Source organism: Recurvomyces mirabilis (genome assembly GCF_035927965.1).
Source record: "Recurvomyces mirabilis strain CCFEE 5264 chromosome Unknown scaffold_18, whole genome shotgun sequence".
NCBI classification, from domain to species: domain Eukaryota; kingdom Fungi; phylum Ascomycota; class Dothideomycetes; order Mycosphaerellales; family Teratosphaeriaceae; genus Recurvomyces; species Recurvomyces mirabilis.
In genome coordinates this window covers 136,866-149,391 of record NW_027041952.1, presented here as the reverse complement: position 1 = coordinate 149,391, position 12,526 = coordinate 136,866, and the positions used below count along the sequence as shown (strand labels likewise).

Genomic DNA, 12,526 nt, shown 5'->3' with positions numbered 1-12,526 from the left:
GACGAAATAAAGAAGCACATAGCCATAGGGCCATATCCGACTGACATAAGGCCGTATATGCAGTACACCGCCGTACACGCTAATCCAAATAGCAAACTAGTATCCAAGAAGCCGGAATCCTGATCGCAGAAAACGTACCCACGCAGCCCCTTTGGCCCCGCGAAATGTCCAAACAAAGGAATCAGTAGCAACACCAACGCAACGGAACACAAAGGACTTCGCCTGCTCTGGGTCAGTACCTGGCATGCCGTGTCCCATTACTGCATCTCTTCTCTTCTCTTCTCTTCTCCCATCCGACTTCACGAAGATCCACCTCATCTCATCGTGGGCCGAACCCAACCTCATCCCCCGATTCCCATAGGTGCAGACCGAGAGTCTCGCTACAATGCTTCTCCCGAACTTCCAAGCCCTAGCTCTCTCAGCACTCGTCACAACGACTCTCGCGACCTTTCAGCTCGCCACTCCACCCGCCGCCGCCGCCCCCACCTCAACCGTCTCAACCGTGGATCCAGCAGCAGCAACGACGTCCCTGCCATCCGCAGCAGCTGCCGCAGCGGCGGGAGTGAAACCCATGTCTTATGGCGAATGGGCCGCCTCGCAACTCGCGTCCGCTACCTCTGCTGTGGCTGCGGCCGCGGGATCGGTCTTTGGGGTTGGTAGTATCGATGATTCTGGGGACGATGGGTGGAGTTTCGGGGATGGGGATGGGGATGGGAATGGGGATGCTGCAATTGATGGAGCTGGGGACGATGAGTATGTTGATGGTGGTGGGAATATCAGGACCGTGGTTGTAGGGGATTATGTCAGGGAACATCAGTATCAGTAGCCCGTCCTAACAAATCTGCCCCTACAAATACCATGACTATTATCAAAGGTCATGTTTGAGTTGAGTGGGGTAGGGCCGAGCTCCGTCCTGATCTATCCATGCACACATATACTCCAACATAATCTACACCCTCACATCCCATATTCATACGAGACGCGAGCTCGAAGCTCCCCAGCCCCCAGCCCCCAGCCCCCAGCTCCCAGCCCCCAGCTCCCCGCTCACCACATCTACATGACCGCATCCATACTCAAACACTCACTCACTCACTCATCAACCTGATACTTCCGCCTCCCATTCCCCTTCCCACTCTTATCCCTCTTATCCCTAACCCCCTTAACCCTGTGCGTCCTCTTCTGCCCCCGTCGATCCCCAGGCGCAGACCCCCCACCTTTAACAACAAGCCGCCCGTACTCATCCGCGTCCACCACAAAATCACCCGTCTTCCCCATCCCCATTTCATCATCCTCGGCTCCAGCACTAGATCCCGCCTTCGCCCTCGCAGACTTTTTGGCAATCTTAGCCTCCCCATCCGCACAAACCCCGCTTTTACCCTTCCCCTTCTCAGAAAATTTATTCTTCCGCACAGTCCTAACGACGCGGGTCTTTGCCCCCAACGCCCAGCCATCTCCCCAACTACTCTTGCGGGCGTCACGGAAAGCCTGTTTGCCGAAGGAGCGGGGGACGGTCCAGCGTTCGAGGGTACCGGACGGGGTGCAGAGATCGAGGATGATGTGACCTCTTCTTTTCAACGGTGGGAGGATGGAGAGGGGGAGGGTGAGGGGATGTGGTGTGGTAGTGCTAGGTTGAAGCGAGGCGGATGAGGGTGCGGTATGTTGAGGGGAGGAAGAGGTATCGGGCTCTGAGACCTCAGCGGCATGGCCAACAAAAGCCATCTCAGTCGCCTCAACACCCTGCTTCAACCCTAAACCCTGGCCCCAAGCCTCTGCCACGCTCTCCTCACTCAACCCCTCCTCCTCCTGCTTCTTCTCCTCCCGCAAATCCCTCCCCCTCATCACCGCAACATGAGCAAACCGCACATCCTCGAAATTTTTATCCCTAGCCCCAAGCACCTTCTGCAAGAAACTTGGCCTGACAAACCTCTGCTCGAAATGACAGATATCCAACCGGCCCTTCACCATGCCCTTTTGCACGTACATGGGACAAGAGGAGTGGTTGGTGCAGGGGGCGATGATCATGCCTTTTTCCTTCGTTCGGGTCAAGGGCTCTGGTGCTGGCGTTGCATAGTCGGAATTCGGTGCTGCATCGTCGTAGATATCCAGACTCCTCTCCCTCGCCTCGGGACTCGAGATCCGCGTCTCAAGAAGCAATTCCCTCGCCCCAGCCACGAGCTCAAAGCCCCGACTAACACCCTTCTCCAATACCACCATAACGCCCCCACCCTTCTTAAGCAGACTCCAAAGATTCTGGACGTGGGTCCTCCTGACAAAGTCCTCCCTCAGAGGCCAAAGCGAGTGAGGAGCGATAATGAGATCGAATTTCCCGTCTCGCTGCGCCTTCTCTGTACTCGAGGTAGAAGAGGAATGGATGTAATCCGGTAATCGCGGGATGAACGTCGTATTCTCCAACAATTGACTTGCTCGTTTGCGTAGACCATCCGAAGCGACGAGGACAGTAGCATGGCCCTGAGGAGGCGCGAGACCGGCTCCGCCAATCCTACCATCAGCTTCAGCGAGATCCATCGGTGAATCTGCCGCCCCTCCTGACGAGGCAGATGAGGAAGAAGAAGTGCTGCGATCATGCATCCGATCCCACTCCGCCCGGATCAACTCCCTCACAGCCAACACCCCCGCCCCCGCACCCCCAACATCCAAGACCCTCAACTCCCCCCTCTCAGCCTTCCTCACCAGATCCTCCGCCCACGCACTCCCCAACCTCTTCCTCGTCTCCCTCAACACAGACATGACACTAGCGTAAACGGCCGGCATGAGCACAGCGGTATACACATCCGTCTCGATACTCGACATGCGGTCTTGAAAGACATCCAGGGCGATGGGTTTGGGTTGCATGGTCTTCAGGCTGTTGGGCGTGGAGGTGGAGTAGGGGAGGCCGAGGCCGCCGAAGATGCGGGTCGCGGCTTGGGAGAGGTGGACGGTAGGGAGGCCTGATAATAATAATGTTGCGGGGTCGACGAAGGTGTCTTTTGGTAGGGGGAGGGTTGAAGGGGAGGTGCCGAAGCGGTTGGCGAGGGTGAAGGGGTGGGTGCGTTGGGTCGGGTCTGTGTCTTCCTCCTCTTCTTGTGGCTCCGCGTCCTCATCACGGTACTCGTCTGCTTCGGTCCAATGTCGCGAGTGATTCGCCATCGTACTGCCGCCCTCGCCCTCATCGATCTTCCCAAGCCGTATCTCCTCCCTCTTCTGAATCTTCGCACTCTTCGCACTCTTCTTCTTTCCCTCCCCACCGACAACACCCTCCCCCTCAAACTCAATCTCCTCCAATGCCCCATCCTCCGCCATCCTCAGCACGCCCGTCCCCAAACTCTCCACCCTTTCATCCAATCCAGATCCACTAAGGCCCTCCTCTCCATATCCATTCTCACCCTCACCTCCCCTCCTCTTCGCCTGATCCGCGGACCCGTACAGCCCCACCCACAATCTCATCTCCCTCGCTGCCAATACGCCAGCGGGCAAATCACTCCCGTACTTCTCCCTAGCCTTTAGGACGCGCTCCGCCAAACTCTTCCCCACATCCTCCATCGATGCCTCACCTCCGCCCTCCTCCCCTTCCCCTTCCTCATTCATTCCTCCATCCTCCTCTGAAATCCCATCCCTCATCCTCGGCACCCGCCACTGCGTCCTCCGCCTCGGCATCCGCCACCTCGTCGTCGTCGCAAAACCATTCCTCCCGCTCTGCACCACCGACGGCAACGCATGCCTCACATTCGCTATAGCAGACCCTCGACTCCGCGCAACCTCCTTCGCAACGATAATGCCTCGAAGCCGACAGGAAGCGCAAACACTGCCATGGGCTAAAGCGGGAGAGAACAGCATACCTCCCTCGGTCCCTTTTTCTCTCTCTCTTCACCTTTGACCGCCTACCCGGTCAGGCAACGAGTAAAGTAAATGGAGATGCTATATTCATGTATCTAAGATCATCTTACGAAAGCGGCACACACGACACCGCTGACAATCCACCAACTCATCCCCCGAACTTTTTGGGCTTTCCAAAACTCCGAGCCGGAAAACGCGAAGGGAGATCTGGATCACGTGCGCAGTCTACTACATACCATAGAGTACATACAGCCCTGCTTTGCCCCACGATACTATCCATGTTCATACCTGATCCAAAGCATCTAGTATCGCCAGGACACAAGGCCAGAGGGTCTGAAGCGGACACATCGAGGGCAAAAGGGCAAAGGACGAGATGTAGCAGGAGTGGAAGGTAAAGGACAAAAGGCAAAAGGCAAGGCAACAGGCCAAGAAGCCAACCAGTAGCAAGAGCTCAACGGGTCCAAGCCGAGGAGGAAGGAAAACCACAGTACACCGAGCTACCGAACGCAAAACACACGCACAAAGACGCAGCCTCAGACCGCACCACGCACCACATCCACCTCATCTCCTTCCTGAGCCATTCTCAGCAGGCAGGCAGGCAGAAAAAGGGAAGCAGCAGTCTCCGTGTCCATCTCCTCTAAAGCCCAGTCACCCTCATGGCAAGGGCTCAATCTCTTCAACAACAGACATCATCTCCTTGCTTCCGTGCTTCCCTGCTCCTCCGCCTGCCTGCCAACCAGCCAGCTAAACCCCCATGACTCAACCACTACATCACTCGACACACCTCATCTCAAAATATTACCTCCCCACGCCTACACACCCCCACCCCCTCAACCATTCACACGCGCACAAAGCAGTCCAGTTTCCATTCTGGTCGCAAATCCACCATAACCATGAAACCCTCCCCCCCCAAAAAGTGAACGCCCTAGGAAAGTGCCACGTTCCACGCGCAAGAAAGCAGTATGTTTTTGTTTCCGACGTCTTTCCACACCGGTAATCGTTGAAGAAATGTTGAATGAAGCTCTTCCATCCCTCGCAGACTCATTGCCCGTGATATGATGACTGCACTAGCATTGCATGCTATTGCATTTGCTTGCCCCTCTCGATCCATATCCCTCGATAAGATCCCACAGCCAATAGCAACAGAAGGATTCATGAGATCAAGGTCTTGTGTTCATCTTCTGAGCCGCCCAGCGCGGCCACCTCCGCAGAAGAATCCAGCCTCGCCACTCCTCAAAACCATGAGGTTCAAGAAGGTAAGCCGAAAGCCCTGCCGAGTGACACTGCCAGTAAAAAGAAAGACAAGATCCTCGGGCCATCAAAAAGCACAAGAGATACAACAACCCCATAGTCCCAGCCTTCTGCCGGACCTTGACTGATGGTGATGCAAGGGCAAAAGGATTCAGCTCCGCCTCTCATGATGACTATGCTCCAGAAGTTCCCACGGTCCGTCGTTGAGGTTGAAGAGTCCGACCGACCGAGAGAAGAATGTTGAGGAAGCAAGCCGAGAAGCGAAACGGATCCGTGCCGCAGAAAAGTCAGTCAGCCATGCGTGATACTAGTCGTGTGTATAGCACAAGATGATAACCCGCAGAAACGAAAAGAGGAAAAGCAAGACATGTATCTTCCGAGAAGCCGAAATTGGAGTAAGAGGGGAAGCGTGGTCGTCCAGTGCTCATATGAGTAAGATGTTGCAAAGGTCCGCTCCTCCACTCCAGCTCCAGCCCGCCGAAAAAGATGATGTCGAGATGCTGTGTTGAGTTGATGTCAACAAGCAGAGGGTGTTGTGTTGAGAGATAGTATGAGAGGAAGAGAGCAAGTCCCGCCATTCATACTTCACCGAGAGAGAGAAAGAGAGAGAGAGATGCTCAGTAATTGCCATACCCAGCAGATTGATCCGCAGTGCCGCGTTTGCTGGAACGAAGTTGCCTGTGAGAGCACGACAAAAGTCAGCACAAGTCTCCTATCTCCTCAGATCGCGCCCAAAATATCATTTCCCATTCTTCTTCTAACACATGCAACGCAGAATCAGAGGAGGAAGGCGTCTTACAAGAGGACGGAGAGTATCGATGGAGAAGAAAGGCAGATCGTGCAGACTCGGTTTGTAGTTTTGTTGACACTCACATTCCAGTGCCCTCGGTCTTGGATTGGACGGCGCGGCGCTCCTTCTGGAAGCCGCCGGTCGTCGTCTGACCAGCCGTGGCTTTCTGCGTGGACCGGCCGTTCTTCTCCTCGGCCTCTTCCGCGGCGGCGGGTGCGTTGTTGGTGGTTTGGGCGATGGCCTGGGCGTTCTTCTGGTACTTGTACACGGTCCAGTCGAAGACGTAGTCGTACTGGAAACCTTCGCGGACGAAGAGGTCGCGGAAGATTTTGCGGAGGTAGGAGTAGTCTGGCTTGTCGTCGAAGCGGAGACTGCGGGTGTAGTTGAGGTAGATGGCGAACTCGTTCGGGAAGCCGCGGCAGAGGACCTCGGTGGGGGTGGTCATCTTCTTCTCCATGATGCGGTCGTACTTCTGCTTCTTGGTGGCTGCCTTAAGACCTTGCCATGGCAGAGAGCCGCGGCAGAAGTAGAGCATGACGTAGCCCAGGGACTCCATATCGTCACGACGGGATTGCTCTGGGAAGAGTGTTAGCTGGAGGGCGTGAAATGAGTATTGATATTGTCTTCACTCACCGACACCCAAGTGCGTGTTGATAGAAGCATAACGAGCAGTACCCGTCAAGTTCTTGTTCTCTCTGTACGGGATATGGAAGTGCGTCTTCGGGTCCCTGTACTTCTTGGCCAAACCGAAATCGATGACGTTGACCTGATTCCCACGCTTCCCGATCCCCATCAAGAAGTTGTCCGGCTTGATGTCACGGTGTATGAAACTCTTGGCATGGATGTACTCGATACGGCTGATAAGCTGGTCGGCGAGCAAGAGCACGGTCTTGAGGGAGAACTTGCGGTTGCAGAAGTTGAAGAGATCTTCGAGCGAGGGGCCGAGCAGGTCGAGCACCATGGCGTTGTAGTCGCACTCGGTACCGAACCATCTTACGAAGGGGATGCCCACGCCGCCGGCGAGGGACTTGTAGACGCGGGCCTCGTACTCCAGCTGGGGGTGCTTGGCCTTGACGCTCTCGAGCTTGATGGCGATTTCCTCGCCGGAGATGATGTTAGTGCCTGGGAATGGGGTTAGTTGAGTGCGGTATATGAGGGATTAGCAGTGGTAAGACATACCCAGGTAGATATCGCCAAAGGAACCGCTGCCGATCTTGCGGCCGATACGGTACTTGTTCCCCACGCGGAGGTCCTGGTGGGCGTGTCAGTATGGTCATGTTTGTAAACTGTTGTGGTCGTGTGTGTGTATCATACCATTGTCGTCATGTTTGCGGAAGCCTCAACGAGGAGGATGAGCCGAGCGTGTGTTGTTGAGGAGAAAAGAGAGGCGGGTGTGCAGCCTTACACAGGCCTGCTAGTCGTCGTACGCGTGTTGGTAGTATGCTGCAACAGCAGTGGTGGTGGTGGTGGAGTGGTGGAGTGGATAGTAGTGTGTGTGGCTGTTTGCAGCTTGCAAGGCAGGGCAGGCAGGTGGTCAGCCGGCGGTGTCAGGTCTAGTGTGAGAAGGTCAAGGCAGGTCAGGCTTTGAAAGCGGCTAGATCCACTTCGGGCTTCGGGGCGGCGGTGTGGTGCCAAGATGGCTTGGGCGGCCGTGAAACGCTGGGGAGGAAGAAAGAGCTGGCCGAGAGCGGGGAGAGATGATTAACCTCAGTAGTGCATGAAGAATTGACTAAGGCAGTGCAGTGATTGTTGTTCAATAGTCTAATGAGCAAATAAAGGAAGTGAGATATGACTACCGCGTTAGGCGTGTCTGCAATGCTGCATGTGTGAACCAAGTTCCCGTGATTTGATGGATGTGCAGGTGATGGAAGCGAAAGTGACACCAACCAGCATCTGTCACCTCACGGCTGACTACTACTACTACTACCACTACTAAATAATGCACACTTCTGGCGCGCGGTAAAACGTGGACATACAGATCACTTCCCCAAGTAGCAAGCAGTGAACCACCGCAGAACAGTCTCGACCCCAATTCTGTCTCTGACACCAAAAAGCGAACCACAAGGCGCAACAAACTCTCCATGCACTTGGCAATCATTCCAAAGGGCGTAGGGTACTGTATACTCAATAATAAGGCGTCATGCAGCTAGAACAGAGCCAGAAAGTCGCGCAAAACCAGCACTCACTACCTCATTCGCTCATCCACCTGCAGAGAAGAAAGAAGGCACCACACCCGCCCCAGCAGCGATCTTTCTTTGACGCCCACCTGCACCGCATCAGCCTTTGCCGCCTTTCACATCTGCAAATGGCCTAGATCGGTCGCCTTTTGGGGGTCCGAGGAAAGCGGGATCTTTCCTTTCTGCTTTCCCCGATTTAACATTTAACCTTCCCACTATTTGAGTGGGTTTGGGAACTGACTCGTGCAGGTGGTGGTGAATGTGAATGGTGATAAACTGCTATAACGCTCATCCATGCAACATAATCGAGCTTCTGTCGATGCCATCATGTGTTGCTGACTCTCGAACGTCTTGAAGATGTAGCCCAATATGTGGGGCGGACTACTATCATCATCGAACAAAGGAAGCTCCTTGCATCCTTTCCACGTACCACACGAGCGGTAATCGCGGGAAACAGAGGCAAAAGGCAATAGGCCAATGGTTTACATGTAGTCGTCAAGACCGCGTGGTAGACAGTATATGAGGTCTTCGGTGTAAGTCAGTGAAAATCGTATGAGAACTTCAGGCGTAGCAAAGTATTAGATCAAGTACTTCATCATCTCTACTATGTTACAGTATATACATCCTCTCCATCCCATGTACTCATACACAAATCCCTCATGTATGCATGCGTGTATGTGCCGTATATGCCATCATGTCCATGTATTCATTGCCAGTCCCAGAAAACACCATCGCTAAAGATCAGGAACCGGCAAACCCAACCTCAAACCGATCCCCTTCCCATGTCTCCTTGTATGCATATGCCTCCCATCACCGTACCCGATCAACCCCAACAAACTCCCTCCCATCCCGTCCAAAATGCCTTCCAAGCACATATCTCGGCACACCGCCCCCAGCACCCCCAGCACGACCACCATCTTGAACACCCGCCTGCTGCCTCGCCCTCCCAAACCCCCTAACACTATCCGCAACCGAAACTTTCGACGCCATCCCCTCCTGATGCTGCGAGATCCTCGCCGGGCCCGCCACGGTCCCAGGCGCCGCACTGAGCAACCTCGTCACCAAATCCGTCTTAGAACTCGCAGAATGAAAGGCCACATCATCCAGAATCCTACTCCCCCTCACCAGCGCCAAAACATCCCGAAAACTCATCGCCTTGATCCCCTCCCGCCCCAAAGTCGAACAAGCACGTCGTAAACTCCGACTAGGGAAAACGAGGAAGAACGCCAGAGCGTAGACCACGCAGAAGAAGGTCAGGGCGTAGAAACCCGGCATCTGCGCCGAGATCCGCGTGCGTTGCGCTGGGATGTAGAATTGAGCCCAGAAGACTCCTCCGGCGAGGATCGGCAGCGTAGCGGCGATGAGGCTGACGAATGAGATGATAGCGATACGCCAATGACCGTTCACGGCCGCTGTCGCTGTCACGATACCAGGGAGTTCGGAAGGATAAGCCAGGAGAAGGGATCTCTCCGCTACCTCCCCCTCATCCGTAGCCAAGACGGCGAAACTCTGAAGTCGACGGTAACTGTAATCGATATCGAGCCAGAACAGCAAGCAGAGCATTCCTAGCAAGGCGGGGAGGAAAGAGTAGAGGAAGTTTGTGGCGGAGAAACCCATCGTGTTGACTGGAGCGGGCACGTCGGGGGCGAAACCGGAGCCCACGCGCGTGGAGGGGAGGTAGCTGACGATGAGGAAGGCGAGGAGGAGGACGATAGCGATGATGATCCAAAGTGCTGCGAGCGAAGGGCGGAGGAACCAGGGGAGCGCGGTGCCGTTGCCATGATGAGAGGAGGCTTCGCCGTCTTCACTCCGTCGAGGTAGCATTTTCTCACGGCTATGGCGCTGGTCGTTGGCTCCGGCGCCGCTTTCGAGGTCCTGGGGTTCGGCTGACATGCGTGGGTTAGAGATATGTTGGGGTAAGGGGGATTTCTCAAGGATCCGGCCGTTGTCGATACTGTATCTCCTTGCGGCTTTGTCGGCGAAGCCATAGGTATGCATGACTTCGTTCGGCCTGGCGTTCGTGCGCCAGTAGCCCAATTGCGGCGGCTCGGCATCGTGATGTGCGTCGTTGTGGTGATCCAACGCATTACTCCTCTCAAGCAATACGATCATGTCACCCAAACTCTTCGGGTCCCACCGCAAGCCCGTCGTTCTTCGGCCGAGCTTCAACCATGCTAGCAGCGTCAATGCAGCGATGAAAAGGAGGAGGTAGATCGCGATAGCGACCCAGATCGCGCCTTGCGTAGCGATCCACCGCCACTGTCCCGCAGCCGGAGAGCCTTGGTAGTAGACGTTGAAGCTGCTAGCCAGGAGCGGAATACTCCAGATCTGGAGCCAGGCCACCACGACAAAGAAGCCCACGGCACCCAGTCCAGCACCAAAGTGGCCGAAATACGGTAGCATGAATCCCTTAGGCACAAGCGGCAATTTCGCGCCCGCGCGTCGAGAACGTGGTGATTGCGACGCCATGCCTATGAATGGCGCGATTCGGTAAACCGCCACCTCGACCTGCACAGTCCAGAAGAATAGCAAGATCCCGAGGAGGGTGGGGAGATACTCGAAAACGAAGTATCGCCCATCACCAAAAGATCCGTAATCCGCTAAGCCGGTGTGGATGAGACTGTAGATTGCGGAGAAGAGGAGGCAAATGAGGTAGGCGAGGATCGCGAGGAGGTAGAAGATCAGACGTAGGGGTCGCAGGATCCCGGGGAGGAAGTTCAGGCGTTGGTGCGTTCCTTGGTTGTGGTCGGAGGCGAGGGGGAGGAAGCGGTCGTCGCTTGGTTCGCGGCAGGGTTGGAGCGTGCCGTAGGGTTGGGCGGCGCCGATGGGGATATCGCTGATGCGCGCGGGGTTGCGTGGAGGTGGGTTTTGGGAGGGCTGCATGTCTTTTGCTGCTAGGCCGGCGACGAGTGGAAGTGCTGCTGCGCCGGCGTCGAGGCTGTGGGGTTCGTGGTTGCGGGTTTGGGTGAAAGGCGGTGTTCGTCTGCGCTCTTGCTCCATGAGTGGACCGCGAGGGTCTTTCCTGTCACTACTCGCTACAGCCATTGGCACAGCTGGTGTAGCTTGCGCTTCGGGAAGAAGGTAAGGATAGTTCCCATCCACACCGCTGCCGAGCCCCCTGTAGTTACGGCTGCCTCTCACCTCCTCATCCCGCGTAAGCTGATCAAGCGCAAAGCGAATAAACGGCGTATCATCCACCCCAGGCGTCGGCGGCGACCTTTCACGATCCAAGTCCCTCGCCACGGAACTCCTAGCATGCACCGGATCGATCTCCTCCTCCGACCTAGGCCAATCATCTTCTCGACCCGTCTGCTCCATGACCGTCGATGGTACAGGCTTCCGCCGAATCCCACCATCCCTCAGCACAGGTGCCGCGGCAACAGCAGTAGTCGCCAAACCCACCCCGGTCCCTCGACTCTCCTCCGAACTCTGTCTCCGTCGTCCCTGGCCCCTCATAGGCGTCTTCCTGAGCTCCGGCTCTTCCGCAGCATCACCCACCGCTCCAGCACCCTCTCCACTGGCAACAGGTAAATAATCCCGACTCTGCAACGGCGTCCTGTACCTGCTCGGCGGAGTCCGAAATCGATGGATCGTGTTCGCCGAGCCGCGGCTAGCAGCAACTTCCGCCGAGTACGTAGACTCCCCACTACCTCCGCTAAGCGAGTAGTAGTCCTCGCTAGCCGTTACAGATTGCAGCGAAGGTTTGTGTTCGATGAAAGAAGGGTTGGAGACGTTGGTATGTCTCAATGCCAGTCCGGGTGCAGCCGCTCCGGGTAGGGAAGGTCCAGCTTGTTGTGATTGGTGATACTGCGCAGGACTGAGGCCACCTGCCGAAGAGGACATTTGATCCTCTTTCCTCGTATTATTATCAGTCGCAGTCGCAAATGTACTCAAATCCGTAATCGCAGCTTCCAAGTCAACCCGCTTTCAAGCAACGGCGGAGCAACGTGGAGTATGTATTACTAGTAGCGAAACATGTACACACCACCAATAGTAAGTACAAGACAAGACGAGACAACTGTCAGCGAAAAGATAGGAAAGATGTATACACCAGGAAAAATATTGGAAGGCGTGTACTTATTCGTGGTAACACTCCATCCGCAGGGCTGGGAGCAAGAAGATGGCTGGCGAGGACACCAGCCATTGCTTCCGCGGCCATGATTCGTCGGAGTCATCGTAGAATCTTGATCTTCGTAGCTTGTGAACCCAGTAGCTTGGTGTAAGGTGCTACATATGCATGCATCTCCATTCGTTTCCGTGTGTGCGGGAGGAGCTGTGCCATGTGTTGTGATGGTGAGTTGGCAAGGAAGCTTGAAGCTTTCGGGCGCGAAAAGTGGAGGCGGGTGTGGTGGAGCGTGCGCACGAGCACCACACTATGGTTGTAACGAGTGTCTTGTTACTACTACCTAGTGGTTGCAGCAACAATGCTGACCCGTTGAACACATTGTAGAGCATTTCATCATAAAGCCATCCT

The 12,526-nt window shown here is 55.4% G+C and overlaps 3 protein-coding genes across 3 annotated transcripts; all 3 read right to left on the bottom strand.

Moving 5' to 3' along the window:
• Positions 1 to 1,089: 1,089 nt before the first annotated feature.
• On the bottom strand, positions 1,090 to 3,618 carry RSM22 (37S ribosomal protein S22; the record flags this gene model as incomplete). Its single annotated transcript, XM_064839528.1, has 1 exon — positions 1,090 to 3,618. The coding sequence occupies one exon, from the start codon at positions 3,616 to 3,618 to the stop codon at positions 1,090 to 1,092; it is 2,529 nt and encodes an 842-aa protein (XP_064692771.1).
• A 2,336-nt stretch (positions 3,619 to 5,954) lies between these two features.
• HRR25 (serine/threonine protein kinase) lies at positions 5,955 to 7,201 on the bottom strand (the record flags this gene model as incomplete). Its single annotated transcript, XM_064839527.1, has 4 exons — positions 5,955 to 6,451; positions 6,509 to 6,997; positions 7,055 to 7,127; positions 7,190 to 7,201. The coding sequence occupies 4 exons, from the start codon at positions 7,199 to 7,201 to the stop codon at positions 5,955 to 5,957; spliced, it is 1,071 nt and encodes a 356-aa protein (XP_064692770.1).
• A 1,661-nt stretch (positions 7,202 to 8,862) lies between these two features.
• On the bottom strand, positions 8,863 to 11,895 carry LTS14_006833 (uncharacterized protein; the record flags this gene model as incomplete). Its single annotated transcript, XM_064839526.1, has 1 exon — positions 8,863 to 11,895. The coding sequence occupies one exon, from the start codon at positions 11,893 to 11,895 to the stop codon at positions 8,863 to 8,865; it is 3,033 nt and encodes a 1,010-aa protein (XP_064692769.1).
• Positions 11,896 to 12,526: the final 631 nt, after the last annotated feature.